This window comes from Eptatretus burgeri, chromosome 18, assembly GCF_056783735.1.
Source record: "Eptatretus burgeri isolate ZD-2024b chromosome 18, Ebu_testis_v1, whole genome shotgun sequence".
NCBI classification, from domain to species: domain Eukaryota; kingdom Metazoa; phylum Chordata; class Myxini; order Myxiniformes; family Myxinidae; genus Eptatretus; species Eptatretus burgeri.
The window spans coordinates 21,493,001-21,509,521 of record NC_140978.1 but is presented as its reverse complement, the minus strand read 5'-3'; the positions used below and the strand labels follow the sequence as shown (position 1 = coordinate 21,509,521).

Below are 16,521 nucleotides of genomic sequence, written 5' to 3'. Positions count from 1 at the left end.
TATTGTATTTTGGTGAAGATCCGGATCTGGATCCAGCTACTAGAATTTTTTAAGTGATTCTTCACTGTTGGGAGATTCGTTAAGGTTCGGATACAGATCTAGCCTGTCAGGGGGATACAAACCATAAACTGTTTTAGCATGGTGGAGATATGTGCTCTACCCAGTGCTAATCTAGTTAAGGAATGTGCTTGTAATTGCGTTTTTCTTGACCTTTTGACCCCCACCTGACGGGGAGGGCCAAACCTGACACTACTCTCACACCTTATTGCCTTGTAGTGATCATAACTACCAAGTTTGGTGAATTTCTGCACAACTGTTTGGGAGTAGATAGCGAAACAGACAGACAGATGGAGCAGATTACAATATCCTCCTGTGTTTTTTGTTTTTTTCAAAAACCATGGGGATAATAAAAATAATAATAATAATAATCATGATGATAATATTGTTATTCTCTCCATGCACCCTTCTGAATCCATTTAATGTGAATCGTGTTGTGTTATATAAATATTTTTCTTTGAAAACAGAATCAAACATGCCTTTTTTTTTTCCTTTTTCTCCCCCAGATATTTGAACGAATCTTGTTCATCTGGGCAATTCGTCACCCGGCGAGTGGCTACGTTCAGGGAATTAATGACCTGGTGACGCCCTTCTTTGTCGTCTTCCTGTCTGAGCATGCTGGTGAGGAGGAGGAGGAGGAGGAGGAGGAGGAGGAGGAGTGTCATGTTTCGTTTTGAAAGTTTAGATTTTTAATTTTTTTTGCTGGTCATAACTTGGCCAAACTTGAAAAGTACGTGTTGGTTAAGAACGCAAAAAATGGAGTTGGGGGAGGGGGGAGTGGGGTAAGTTGGATTTTTCTTCTTCCTCTTCTTATTCCTGATTAATTACCTACTTTTAATCTTTTATGACAAATAATGTTTGGCCTCTAACTTCTCTGGCCTTTTCTGTCTGTCTTGTGCTCTGCACCACAGTAATTAGGAGAGAAACCTGATTGACAAATTTAGATATGCAGCCGATAAATTACCCAAGCCGCAGTCGACTGCATTTTGTATCCACATAACTACCAATCTGGTTTCATAGCCAGTTGTCATATATCAGGAGCAATTTGTCCGTTTGCCATAATCCTCCTATAAAACATTATTTGCATTATTGTTTGATGTGATCTAATCTAATCCCCTCCCCCCACCACCCCCCCCCCACCTCCTTCTTCCTCTTTAATTGTATTCTCCTCCTATGGCCTTATACAATCTATTGCATCAATCCGTTGTGCTATTTGTTCGAAATTAATTGTTTTTGTGTGTTATGCATCAGACTATGGGGACTTTTGCAACCCAGACCTGGGGCGTTCCATGTCAAGTGTACACATTTTTCAGCGAAATTTTGACACATCGTCTCAGATTTCACTCTTTTTTTTTGTGCAAGTGGTTGTATCCACGGTAAAACAGTGTCAATTTTCAGACCTGGGGGCCCATCGGGGCCCATTTTCGGGCCCCTCCAAATTTGGGCTCCCCCGGTTGACCCATAATCTTCCAGTGGCCAGATCACAGGTTCTATTGATCTGATTTGGATGATCTTGGAATAAAAATGCTCGTAAAAGCGAGATCTTTCGAATCTCGTAAAGTAAAATCACTCAAACAGTAATTCAAAAAGTTATAGTTTGGGGCTCCCTTTGACTGTGGGCCCCCGCCCCCCCCCCCCAGCCAAACCGATGATCCCGATTTTTTTTGTGTGAGAATACCCCTTCATATTCTCCAACACCTCAGCATAAATGAAAATGGGATCTCAATGGGTTCAAGTGTGATGATGGTTTTATTGTTCGGGGTCCACATATCACTAATTCTTGATTCAACATTGGGCGACGTTTGCCGTCCATTCCAATGACGTCACCTGCTGGCAAGCGACTTTATGTCTGAAATTGACAATCATCATCTCTGGACTATATATATATATATATATATATATATATATATATATATATATATATATATATATATATATATATATATATATATATAGATATATATATATATATATATATTGCATCATTTGCAAAAAATTATTCTGCCTATTGTGTCTATTGAATTTTAAGTGTACATTTTTTTGTATAACAATCATCAAATTAAGTTATAAATTGGCTAATCTCAGTTGTTGCATATTTTGCAGTAAGCATGGTGACTGAAGATCGAAAGGAGTTCCGAAAATACTGTTGCAATCCGTTCAGATGCCATAAAATGAAACAACGAAAAGATCTTCGCAATGTGTCAAATGATATGTTGATGAAATTTTCTTCAACGGTGAAAAAAGATGACAGACTTTGTACTTCGTGCAGAAAAAAACTTTCTCAGTTGTAACCAGAGCGTATTGAAGACTCATCTTCGACCAGTTCAAAATTATCATCAGAAGGTACCATCGAAGGCATTGCAGAATCTATTTCGACAGATGAGGATGAGGAGGTTTTTGAGCGAGAAGCAGAAGTTGACCTATTAAACCAGTCATTATCGATGATAGGCGAATGACCATTCGACAAACGAAAGGCGGAAAGGAACCCAGGGTACGTTCCTGAAAAGCGAAGTAAAGTGGAAGATTCTGTGCGAAAGAATTTAGAACTAGTTGCTGGACCAAGCACTGTGGAGAAAACACAAAATACAGCGTCAAAATGTGATGAAAACTGCATGCCAGAGGTGATCAAAAGCCTGAAAGAAAAATGCGTTGTTTCGAGCCGTTCAGAGCAAATACGTATACTGACAATATTTGCTAGGAATATGAGCATCAGAGGGATGATTAGTGAATTCAGTTGCTCCCAAACAATGGCTGTGCAAGCCAAAAATTTAGAGAAAGAAAATGGTATGCTATCGCCTCCAAATCCCAAACAGGGTAAAATATTGCCTGACGAAGTGGAATCCACCGTAACCGAATTTTACCAAAGTGATGAAGTCAGCGGAATAATGCTGGGAAAAATGGACTGTGTGGTGGTCAGGAATGAACATGGAAAAGACAAAATTCAAAAGCGCCTGGTACTAAACAATCTCAAGGAACTGTTTCAGAAATTCAAAGAGAAAAACCTTGGCTTGAAAGTTGGATTCGCGAAGTTCGCCAGGCTCCGTCCCTCGGAGTGTGTCCTGGCCGGTTCAGGCGGTACACACAGTGTATGTGTATGTACGATACATAAAAATGTGAAACTCATGATGTGTGGTTCCTAAATGCCAGAGATAGCCGAACTTCCTAGCTATCATCATGTGATGGCACGCATAGTTTGTAACCCAGCACAACCGGCATGTTATTTCAGAACTTGGAAAGTTGCCCATCAATTGAAGACTTCAAAACCGAGCGACTGAGTGCTCATGAACTAGAGGATATTGATGAAATTCAGATTAAACGGTGGACATCCACCGACAGATCTGAACTGAGCTCCATGGTCCTGCCTTTGGAAGAATTCATTAATCAATTCTGTGAGCGCGCAGTGAAATTCGTGAGACACGACTTCATTGCCAAGGCCCAATCTCAGTTTCTGAAAAATAAGAAAGACGAAATCGGTGAAGGAGAATTTGTAATTGTTGGAGACTTCTCAGAGAACTATTCGTTTGTTGTGCAGGATGCGGCCCAAGGATTCCATTGGAACTGCTCTCAAGCGAAAATTCACCCCTGGGTTTATTATTTCAAATCGGACTATGGCAAATGAAACCACGATTCGTTCACCATTATATCAGAATGCAATACTCACGACGTTGTCTCAGTCCACCTCTTCCAAATAATGCTCATTGAACACTTGAAATCTAGCTTTGGAAATGTAAAGAAACTTTACTATTTCTCAGACGGTTGCGCTGGCCAATATAAGAATTGCAAAGCCTTCATAAACCTATGTCGTCACAAATCAGAGTATGGTATTGACGCAGAATGGCATTTTTTGCCACACATCATGGCAAGGGCCCTTCAGATGGCGTGGGAGGTAGTCAAACGAGAAGCAACATGTGAGAGCCTGCGTAGACCTTACGACAGTCAAATTATTTCTCCAAAAGATCTTTCCGCCTTTGCTGAAAATGGTTTGAATGAAATGAAGTTTGGTTACGGGATCCAATAGGTGTATGACGAGGAAGAACGAATTCTGGAAGAAAGGTTAAAAACGGTGAAAACCATAGCTGGAACTCAAAAACTTCATGCTGTCATCCCTATTTCTGAAACTGCTCTTCAAGTACGCAAATTCAGCCTTTGCGAGGAACACCGTATCAAGTCAGCTATTTCAAAATCGACACCAACTTTTCATGGGAAACTCTCAGGTTATGTCACAGTGCACCATGATGGAAAATGGTGGCTTGCCTGCATCATGGAAGCCTTTCAGGACACTCATGAAATGAAAGTGAATTTTCTTCATCCAAACAGGCCCGCAAATAGTTTCTTTTTTCCTGACATTGAAGATCACTGCATTTTAGACATTTCTGATCTACTTCTTTCCGTAGAACCAAAAACTGCTACCTCGGTAGAGCCTACACAATCAGGAAAAATGAAACACAGATGTCAAATAAAACATTGGTTGGCAAAAGATCTTGACTATAATATGCTAGGAAAAACTCTTACTCATACGAGTATCACTTCCAGTTCCTGCATGTGCATGTGGAAAATGTATGTACAATATACTGATATCGTGTATTGGAAATCTTGTGTTCAAATATTGTGTGTCCAGCACCCGAGTCACCGAACAATAAAACCATTATCACACTTGAACCCTTTGAGATCCCATTTTCATTTATGCTGAGGTGTTGGAGTATATGAAGAGGTATTCTCACATGAAAAAATCGGGACCATCGGTTTGGCTGGGGAGCGGGGGCCCAAGGTCAAAGGGCGCCCCAAACTATAACTTTTTGAATTACTGTTTCGGAGTGATTTTACTTTACGCGATTCAAAAGATCTCGCTTTTACGAGCATTTTGATACCAAGATCAGCCAAATCGGACCACTACAACCTGTGATATGGCCTCTGGAAGATTGTGGGGCAGCCGGGGGTGCCCAAATTTGGGGGGGGGGCTAAAATGTGCCCCGATTGGCCTACAGGTCTAAAAGTTGGAATTTTGAGGTTTTTTTTCACCCAAGTGAATAAATGACCAACATATGGGGAGAAAATGAGGTATTGGTGTCAGGAGGGTGTGTACACTTGACATGGAATGCCCCACCTTGGGCACTAATTGGCTATTAGAACCAGGCCTTATGGCTTGTCTATACCCACCTATGGAGCTCTGATTTGCATGATTGATCCTGCATTGCTTTCACTATTATACCATAAACTACATTGGATAAAATTGATTCTGCCCTCCCCCCCTTTCCTAAAAGCTAGTAAAGGGAGCTGTGCTTACCAAGCTAATTAATCCTTTGTTGTTGTTTTCTATATTTCTTGAATGTGATTTTGAATGTGTTGAATCTCATGGCAACCACGGCTGTGCCTCCCATTCATTACAGCCGCTAATTTATCCATTCCCTCTCTGTACTTATTGCAGAAGAGGATGTGGAAAGCTACGATGTGTCACTGCTGCCTGCAGATGTGACCAGGGGGATTGAGGCAGACAGTTACTGGTGCATGAGTAAACTGCTTGACGGTATCCAGGTGAGCATGTTGAAGACAAAGGTGTTCCATGCCCAACAAAGGTCTCGAAACCATATGTTTCTTTGAGATGTAATGCAGCAATTTGGTCCTTGAACTCGTGTGTTCTCTCCCAATAACCACAACATTGTGTTAATTTTCATGAAGCGAATAAAAACGCATGCAAATGATTTGCCTCCATTGTTGAGTAGCACTGAGGGTCTTGTGATTATAAGGTTTGGTGTACTTTGGAAGATAGTGTGCTGTATTTCCTTCATATGGAACGGAATGGCAAGGGATGAGCTTTGTTCTCTTATCCAAAGCAGGATTTTATTGTTTTTTTTAATTATTTGTAGTATATCATTGATTGGTGTTGTTGGACCGATTGGCGTGAAGGGTTGATTCACGCACTGGTGTGGTTGTAGACAAGCAAAACCTTGATAAATCTCTTGTGATTCAGCTTCAATCTATCCTCTTTTGGAACCCCTTAATTTTTTTTTAATGATATATTGCTGCAGTCGTGCATCTTCATTGACCATCACGCTGCCAGGCACGTTAATTTGGCACGAATCGGTGTCTCCGAACACAATGACCGCAGTAGGACACCCACAGGATAGCCGATCAATTTCATTCACTTGGAGGAACACAGAACTCCAGGGGATCGACGAGACAAAATAAACCTTTTCCTCGTGCTTATTCGGGTGCGCTGTGATCTGGTGTGGAGCTTGTCCTCACTGTGCCTTGCGTGCCGGTACCAACCATGTTCCCAGCGCACCATCTACGCAAACCCGAACCACCAATAACTCTCCAACAACGAATGTCAGAGAGCCACCAACCCACCAGGGCCGTGGGACAGAAGAAGAAGAAGAAGAACCCTGTGCATGCATGTGCATCCCACGGGGCCCAACAAACCATCCGTGGCGTATTCCCATTGGCTGATGCAGCCCAACATGATGATTTATGGTGCATGCCCTTGAGCCATCAAGTGAGGAAAATTCCACAATGGACAGATGCTGATTTATGGGATTGTGTACCAGCCTGTTCAATGACCCCGTGATCACGGTCGTGGGCTGCACCAATCGACTGTTAGCTAAAGAAATTCCATTTAAGGACAGATAAACGACGACAATGGCTCAATAATATAGGAAGGGGGCGAAAGGCAATGCTAAGATACAGATACGGGTGGAGGGGACGAGATCTTTCTAAACGCGTGCTTGTCACTTTCATTTACAGGAAGTACACCACACTTGCACTAACATGTACAGTAATCCCCCGTTTCTCGCGGGGGTTACGTTCCAAACCCTCCCGCGGTAAGTGAAAATCCGCGATGAATGGACGCCTCCACAAAACACATTTTAAACACATTTTAATCTCAACTAAACACATAAAGAAAACATTTAAGGCATAATAATGCTTACTGTAAACTCAGTAGCGTTGCGAAAACATTGTGATGGGCAGTTGCTGGCGTTGTTTCTTCTTGGTGGTGAGGAGAGTTTTATAGGTTTCCATTGCGCCATCAATAGCGTTCTTGAATTGCAACGCCCGAACCATAGAGGGATCCCATGCTTCAGTCATCCCCTGCAATTCTTTGGCCGATTTCGCCATTGTTGCTAAGCGTTAAAGTGATAGGCCTTCGTCGTCGTGCTCCTGCGATGGATCAGATTGTTCCTCCTCCTCCTCGCATGTAGACTCCGTATGCTCAGCCAAATCCTCGTCCGTTAATGGGTCAGAGTTGGTTTCGATGAGGTCATTCACTTCGTCGTGCGTCATGTCGTTGAATCCTCCTCCTTGAATCTTCGCCAGCTTGACCGCCTTATCGATTGCCGAATGGTGAATTTCGTCTGGAGAAAAGGCCTTGTATTTGTGGACGCATTCTGGCCACAGCTTCTTCCAACAGGCATTTAAGGTTTCTTTTTTCATTTCTTGTCGAGCCTTCTGAATTATTTAGAGACGCGTTGCTATTGTGAAATCACGCCAATTTGCCCTCAGAGAAAAATTGTCGTCGGAATCCATGGCCTCCACGAGGTGCTGCAGCGCGTTGCGAATGTAAAGCGCTGATGTTGGCTTCGTCCTTCTTGATGTAGCGTATGGTCGATTCATTCAAACCGTAATGGCGCCCAACCGCGGCAAACGTTTTTCCATTGGGTGGCATTGTAGGGCTTGGAGAAAAAAACGTAGAAAATATCTGTGTCGTTCACAAGCGAAACACTCAAGACAGCGAGAGTGCACCTCGTGGGCAGCAGCCAATCAGCGCCAAGGAGAAATGAATAGCACGCTCTCTGTCTTTGTCTCGTGCGTTGTGTCGACAAACATACAAAAAAATTTTTGTTGTTTGTTTTATTATGAAGATACTTTCGAGCGCCACGCATTATAATTTATTGCTTAAATAATTTATATTTTATATATGATTACCGCGATGTACCGGGGGAATCTGCAGAAAAAATTAGTTACGTTCCAAGGGAAAACCCGCGATGAACCGGGGGCGCGATAGGTGAACCGCGATGAAGTGGGGGTTGACTTTAAAATACCTATTGTAGTCTCACCTCTATTTCCCCCTTAGACCAGGTCTGTAGCAATATTTTGTAGCCATTTTGGAAACCTGCTGTTATAATCTAAACATTTCATTTTTTTATTGCTGCACCTGGACTCTCAATCCCAGAATAGAGTGAACTGGCAAACAGAGGTCTGAGAGTGAGATTCCGTGTGATGAGTACATCTTGTTGGTGTGTGTCAGTATCAAAATGGAAAAACTACTTTTCAAATCTCTCGACTGTTTTGCAAAGGGCAAACATTGTTTCTCAACCCTCAGGATAACTACACGTTTGCCCAGCCAGGTGTCCAGCGAAAGGTCAACGCTCTCAGTGAGCTCGTCAGCCGCATTGATGGTATGCTCTCCTTGTCCTCACGCACTCACTCATGTTACGTACAAGGAGTAAAGGAGTGACTTCTATGCTCTTAACAAATATTTCATAATGTGATAGAACCACTCATTGTGGAAAGAAAACGCGCTTAATCTTCACTTCTTTTGAGCGACTTTGTATTCGACACTTTGTACCTTTCAGCTAATTGCGACAATTTTGATTGGTTATCTTCTGTGATATTTGATGGGTGACATAATGATGCTGAATTGTGCACCCTTCCTTTGCCTTTCCTCGTCTACCCTGTCGGTGGTGATTGTGTCCTTGCAGAAGCTGTTCATAGTCACATAGAGAGGCATGAGGTGGAGTACCTTCAATTTGCCTTTCGCTGGATGAACAACCTCCTGATGCGGGAGCTCCCCCTGCGGTGCACCATTCGTCTTTGGGACACTTACCAGGTCTTTTTCCCTCTTTTTATTTTTTGGTTAGAAATTGGCTTTAAAAAATTAATAAATGCTGACACTTTTTTTATTATTATTATCATTACTAGCAAGTTGCCCATGCCCATGTGGGATTGTAAACATGGTAGGGATAAAGAAGGCAAAAATGCAAATGGCATCTGTCATCAAGCTGGGAGCAACAATTCGCATTTATTACCACGTCTGATGCAAGTTAAATGCTGTAATGGTGTCGAGGTGCTCAATATGAAACTGTTTGTTCAATATATGTAGCTTTTGATGCCTAGTGTCTGTAATAAATGTTTGTATTATTGGCAAAGCCAGTGAGCAATTACAAATTAATAGTAGGATTCGTACGAGAAGCACCCCCTTCCTTCGGGAGCAGCCAGAGTGGTCATGGTATTATCTTTCTGATTGTTAATACCACAGCAGGGTAGCCGCCCTACAGGCGGTGTAGAATTAAGAGTTTGGGGGCCCTAAGCCATTTTTACTGTTTTAAGGGAGACCGAAAGGACATGAGTAGGCTTGAGAAAAAGCCCAGATTTCCATTTTCTTTTCTTAGAGAACAGCATGCAGAAGTAGACTCTCTGCAAATTCTACCAATTCAGTTATTTATTTATTTTTACTCTCTCTGCCTGTCTGGCATGCAAACAATATTGAAAACCATTCCAAACAGGAAACTTACTGATTTTAAGGATGTCAAAACAGGCACAAATAACTAATGTAATGTGGTGAATAAGACACTGCAGCAACAGCGGTAAACGTCCCCCAAAAAGTTTTTTTTTCCGACAACCTTTAAAATCGCAATTGAATTATGTACTTGAACAGTGTGGAACACAAATCGTCTTCTGCACTTTCAAAACCAATCTGTTTCGAAAACACTTGGACATGTTAAATAAGGTGGTGTATAACACGCGGCGTCAACGACAGTAAACTTCTGGACTTGCATTATGTTCTACAGTGTTATTTTGAACACAGCGTGGGTCGGTGTATTCTATGAATTCTCTAGTTCTCTATTTAATTGATTGTCTATCCAATGATCTATTTCTCTATTCAATTGCAATTATGTTGCAATTGCCAGAAGCTTCATCACAAAGCTTTAGGTGCAGGGCCCCTTCAAGCAGGGTCATAGTCTAACTGGCCTACTATGCCTTAATCCGGCCCCGTCTATGGGTGATCTTATTCCAAGCGTGCAACAAGTTCTTCTGACTTGTTCCTGTATTTTGGGCAGTGTATAGGCAACAGACCACTGCCTCAATCACTCTCGAAAATAAAAAATAACCTGGGTTATGTGTATGAAGCAAATGTATGCATACTGCTGATGTGCATACACAGTACATTGTGGTTATATATGGCTCAGATAATTCCAATTTCACCCCTCTCCCTCCCAAAGGAAGAAAATGTCAAGATGGGTGGAAATTTTTTCTTTTTCAAAATTCAATTCAATCAAAGAAACTTGCACAGGCACATCTTCAGGGCGCACTCATTAATCCCTGAAAGTTTCAGCTTCCTAGGTCAAATCCTTTCGGAGGAGTAGATGAAATGTGCAACATATATACATACAGTGGGGACGCCCACTGTATGTATATATGTATTCGCACGTTCGCACGCCGGCGGCCGCGAATTCGCAACAATATACAGTGGGGAGAACAAGTATTTGATACACTGCCGATTTTGCAGGTTTTCCCACTTACAAAGCATGTAGAGGTCTGTAGTTTTTATCATAGGTACACTTCAACTGTGAAAGATGGAATCTAAAACAAAAATCCTGAAAATCACATTGTATGATTTTTTAAAATAATTAATTTGTATTTTATTTCATGAAATAAGTATTTAATCACCTTCCAACCAGTAAGAATTCCGGCTCTCACAGACCTGTTAGTTTTGTCTTTAAGAAGCCCTCCCATTCTCCACTCATTACCTGTATTAACTGCACCTGTTTGAAGTCGTTATCTGCCTAAAAGACAGCTGTCCACACTCAATCAATCAGACTCCAACCTCTCCACAATGGGCAAGACCAGAGAGCTGCTAAGGACAGGGACAAAATTGTAGACTTGCACAAGGCTGGGATGGGCTACAAGACAATAGGCAAGCAGCTTGGTGAGAAGGCAACAACTGTTGGCGCAATTATTAGAAAATGTAACAAGTTCAAGATAACAGTCAATCTCCCTCGGTCTGGGGCTCCATGCAAGATCTCACCTCGTGGAGCCTCAATGATCATGAGAAAGGTGAGGGATCAGCCCAGAACTACACGGCAGGACCTGGTCAATGACCTGAAGAGAGCTGGGACCACAGTATCAAAGAAAACCATAAGTAACACACTACGCCGTCATGGATTAAAATCCTGCAGCACACGCAAGGTCCCTCTGCTCAAGCCAGCGCATGTACAGGCCCGTCTGAAGTTTGCCAATGACCATCTGGATGATCCGGAGGAGGAATGGGAGAAGATCATGTGGTCTGATGAGACCAAAATAGAGCATTTTGGTTTAAACTCCACTTGTCGTGTTTGGAGGAAGAAGGATGAGTACAACCCCAAGAACACCATCCCAACTGTGAAGCATGGAGGTGGAAACATCATTCTTTGGGGATGCTTTTCTGCAAAGGGGACAGGACGACTGCACCGTATTGAGGGGAGGATTGATGGGGCCATGTATCGCAAGATCTTGGCCAACAACCTCCTTCACTCAACAAGAGCATTGAAGATGGGGTGTGGCTGGGTCTTCCAGCATGACAACGACCTGAAACACACAGCCAGGGCAACTGAGGAGTGGCTCCGTAAGAAGCATCTCAAGGTCCTGGAGTGGCCTAGCCAGTCTACAGACCTGAACCCAATAGAAAATCTCTGGAGGGAGCTGAAAGTCTGTGTTGCCCAGCGACAGCAGCGACATCTTCTGGAGAAGATCTGTATGGAGGAGTGGGCCAAAATCCCTGCTGCAGTCTGTGCAAACCTGGTTAAGAACTATAGGAAACGTCTGATCTCTGTAATTGCAAACAAGGGTTTCTGTACCAAATATTAAGTTCTGTTTTTCTGATGTATCAAATACTTATTTCATGCAATAAAATGCAAATTAATTAATTATTTTAAAATCATACAATGTGATTTTCAGGATTTTTGTTTTAGATTCTGTCTTTCACAGTTGAAGTGTACCTATGATAAAAACTACAGACCTCTACGTGCTTTGTAAGTGGGAAAACCTGCAAAATCGCCAGTGATTCAAATACTTGTTCTCCCCACTGTACAACATATTGTAACAGCCACGTGACAGGTACAGGATCCCAGTTCAAGTTCTGCGTGTCGTGTCAAAGCTACCGCAACCGCCAGCTAAGTCCACAGTCCCAAGCAGGTTCCCGGATCTGTTTATCATGTGACAATACTTGTTGGGACTGTATTTAACTGAGTGATGCGCCGATAAGTCAACGAGAGTGGAAAAGTTTTAACCGAGTTGAGGGTAGAAAAGAGCGTGGTTTTTGATTGGGGGTGACCTGATATGGTGGAGAACAGATGTCTTGAAGACTTGGAGGAAAGAATGAAATTGAAGAGAATGTGGAAGTTGGTTCCACAGGCAGGAGAAAAGAGTAACGAATGAGTGGCGGTTAGCAGTGATCCTGGATTTAGGTAGTTTAACCAGAAGGGGGTTGATGATGGACCTTGCAGAAACCTGAGGGAAGGGTGGGGGTCAAAGTATGGAAAGAGCAGTCCACAAACGTGGGCGTAAGACCAGAAAGGAGGCAGTAGAAGACGGCAAGACTACAGATTTGTCTGCGATGGTGTACTGATAGGCCCATAGATTCGGCTTCATCGTGGGAGATTCCAGTAATTTTGAAGGGCTTGGTTTCCATGGCATCAAGTTGAGTAAGGTGTGAGGCATGGGAGCCAGCCAAGTGGCGAAAGCAGTGCACTCCATCAAGCTGCAGATGAAGACCTTGCAGAAGAAAATGCCAAGATGGGCACGATATTGGCCATGCTGTATAACCACGATGTACTGTGTATGCACATTCGAGTTCAGGAAGATCTTTGTACGATGGAGGATGCCCAGTCAGATACTGGCTTTGGAGGCCAACTTTGAAATGAGGTTTGCCCAAGAAAGATCATGGCTGATAGTGAAACCCAGGAGTATGAATGACTGAACTTCCTCGAGAGTATTGTTTAGAAAGTAGACGGGTGGGTGTGGGGGGATGTGAGTTGCCAGATGATCCTTTCAGAAAGTGACATAGGATATGTCTTTCAATCCTGACAAATGTCTCACTATCTCTCTAAGTGTTTGACCATCTTGTGATGTTGTTAAGGTCTGAAAAGAGGTAAGAGGCTGTAGCCTACCTGCCTGAAGGATGAGGGATGTCATAGCAGAGGGTGGATCGTTAGCAAACAAATAAAGAGGATTTTCCAGAGAGTCAGAGAGATCATGGATGAAGATTAGGAATAGGACTGGGCCCAGAACACTGCTTCGGGGCACTCCAGCATTTACAAGGAGAGGAGATGAAAGGATTCCGTTGAGTTGGTTTCGAGAGGAAAGGAAGTCAGTGAGTCATGTGTGGAGTTGGCCTTGGATGCCAAAGGTGGAGAGTTGGAAGAGTTCGGCAGGATGCAAGACTGTATAAAAATCACGAGATATCTCTACAGAGATGACCATTATCTCATGTCTGACATTGAGGGCCTCAATCCATTGTTGGGTGAGTAGAAGCAGCATATCCAAGGTGAAGTGACCTTATCTGAAACTAAATTGGTAATCTGAGATGAGGTTGTTGGAGAAAATGAAAGATTTCATGTCAACTGTGATTATGGATTCCATGACCTTGCTAATGATTGGAAGTAAACTGATAGGTCGGTTGTTAAGGGGATCCATTTTTGCACCTTTTTACCTTCGCCACTGAAGGTGGGCGGAGGTTATGTTTTTACCCCTGTCTGTCTGTTTGACTGTGAACAGAATATCTCAAAAATTATGGACGGACTCAGACTAAATTTGGTTGACGTGCTGGGTGTGTGACAAGGATGGTTTGATTCGATTTTGGTGAAGATCCGGATCTGGATACTGGAATTTTTTAAACGATTTTTTTAACATTGAATGACTGGGCAAAAAGCGATTATTATTATTTTTTTGATTGTTTGTTTTTGTAATCACACGATATCTCAAAATTATGGACGGATTCAGACAAAACTTGGTGGACAGGTCGTGTGTGTGACGATAAAGAATTAAATCGATTTTCGTGGAGATCCAGATCTGGGTACGAGAATTTTTTTTTAACTACTCAAGTGATTTGTCACCATTAAGAGATGGGACCAATATATATTTATATATATTTATATATATATTTATTTATATATTTATTTATATATATTTATATATATATTTATATATATATTTATATATATATATATATATATATATTGTTGCGGATTCGCGCCCGCCGGCGTGCTGACGGCCACGTAACTCGAATCGCGGCACGTCGCCCACCGGACGGACAATCCAGTCGTGACCCTCTCGGACTAACGCCTGGAACCAGTCACGGGTGGACCTTTCGGTCTCACCGCGATCGAGCCAATCGGCCCCCGCGTGGGATAGGGTTGCTCGCCAAATTCGACCTACCTAAGTACCCACGCGGAGGGTAGACCGGGCGATCGCACCTCGCCGCAGGTCGACTTCGGACACGGGCCACTTAAGCGACCCGTTCCGTACTATCGGGATAACCGAGCGGTGTTATTCGTCGACCTCGCCGGTTCGATTAATTATCGGGCGTATTCAGCCCACTACCAACCCTTTACGTGAAGCAAGATGAGGATTCAATGACAGAAATGACGAAGCGAAGCGGGAAACAGTTCAACACAAAAGCACATTTATTCGCGATGAATGGAAAGCACACATATTCAATTCCACCAAAAGCACATAGAAAAAGGAAAACACAATGCAATTTACACAAAAAGCAAATGCGACAATGCAGATCTAATGCCGATTACGCGAGCACACGGCAACACTTATACAATTTTACTTCACAGACTGCGCCGACAACACATACCCAAAACCAAGAAAAAGAATACCCTCAAAGATGAGGCGGGCCTGAGGCCGAGACCGGGTCGGGCCTACCCGTCTGGTGATGAGACGCGGAGCGGCGATGGTGCCTCAACTCCGCGGGCCTCGCGGGCAGTGTCTGGTAGGGGGTGGGAAAGGGGCCCCCTTGGTCGCACTATCTCAGCGCGGGGGGAAACAGGAGGGGGTTGCTGATGCTCGGGGTATAGAGGATTCCTATTCTGCCTCGAGTCCCGCGACGAGCGTCTCCACCTTGGCCAGGTCGCGCTGTCGGCCTCCCTGGGGTACAGCTCCCTGCACGACGCGAGCACCCCCTCGTCTGCCCTCGCCGCCTCTCCACAGCTCCGTCCCCTCCGCTCCGACTCCAACGCACACGACGGCGACCAGCTCCTTTTTGCTCCTTCTTCCCAACTCCACCGCCCGCGAAGTCTTAACTCTCTGTTCTCTTGACTGACGAACGCGGTCGCTTATATAAGCCCCGTGGCTTCGCCTTCTCATCTTTGACCCTCTCCCTTCGACCTTTCACCTCGCTCCCCATTGGCCCGAGAAAAAGTGGGCGTGAATGCTTTTTGATCCATAAATTTGCATATATCGATCGCCCTCCAACGCCCTGGAGGCGGGGCCAAATCGCCCCTCGCTCACCGATTGGACGGCACAAAAGTGGGCGTGTGTCGTTTTTGATCCGTTTTTGAAGCAGAAAATCCGTGGTTTTGTACACGCTGTTCGGCGCGCGCCCTGCACGAGTCCAACACCGGTACCCACAAGCGGCGCAAGAACGGTGGCGATGCGACGGTTGCGAGGTGTGACGTGAAGGTCGTGGCGGTTGTGGTGAAGCGGTGGTTGGTGGTGGTAACAATGGCGGTTGGTCCAAATTAAAGATAGTAAAAGAAAAACGGCTATCCTGAAGAGTCGCAGCACGCATGAATAACATTTATTCCCACTAGACGACGGGTTTGGGCCTAACTACACATATACTTACCGAAATACCTCACCTAAGGGACCTGAATGGTGGTTTGCGAATTTGGTAACCACAACAATATATATATATATATATATATATATATATATATATATATATATATATATATATATATATATATACACATATATACCGGGCGTAGTGGCGTGTGCCTGTAATCCGGCAACTCGGAGGCTTGGGTTGGAGGATCGCTTGAGGGCGGGAGCTCTGCACTGGGCCAGGCTATGAGAGGGTGTAGGGCAGCCCGAAATCGTGGCGAAACCCAATCCTTATCCCTGTGTCGTAAGAGGCGACCAGGGTTGCGTCAGGAAGGGCATCCGGCATAAAACCTATGCCAAATCCGTATGCGGATCATAACGGATGATCCGCTGTGGCGACCCCTAATGGGAGCAGCCGAAAGGCGAACAACATATATTATCAGTATGTATATATATATATATATATATATATATATATATATATATATATATATATATATATATATATATATATATTTATATCTATATTGATATGTGTGTGATATCTATATGTGATATCTATATACATATTTATCTATATTGCTGTGAGTTGTGTGTTAGCTCTCATACGAGCCTCGACCAAGGTATACAAAAAAAAAGAAAAAAATGTATGTATAAATA

General features: G+C 43.4%; 1 protein-coding gene across 2 annotated transcripts in view; it reads left to right on the top strand.

Annotated features, from left to right (window-relative positions):
* The window catches only part of TBC1D22B (TBC1 domain family member 22B), a 59,367-nt gene that overhangs the window by 28,395 nt on the left and 14,451 nt on the right, over window positions 1–16,521 (top strand). For both annotated transcript variants that reach the window (XM_085863525.1, XM_085863524.1), the window contains 4 exons: window positions 564–678; window positions 5,483–5,589; window positions 8,375–8,450; window positions 8,754–8,881. In XM_085863525.1, the coding sequence (XP_085719651.1) occupies window positions 564–678; window positions 5,483–5,589; window positions 8,375–8,450; window positions 8,754–8,881 (426 nt within the window). The remainder of the gene's footprint in view (window positions 1–563; window positions 679–5,482; window positions 5,590–8,374; window positions 8,451–8,753; window positions 8,882–16,521) is intronic.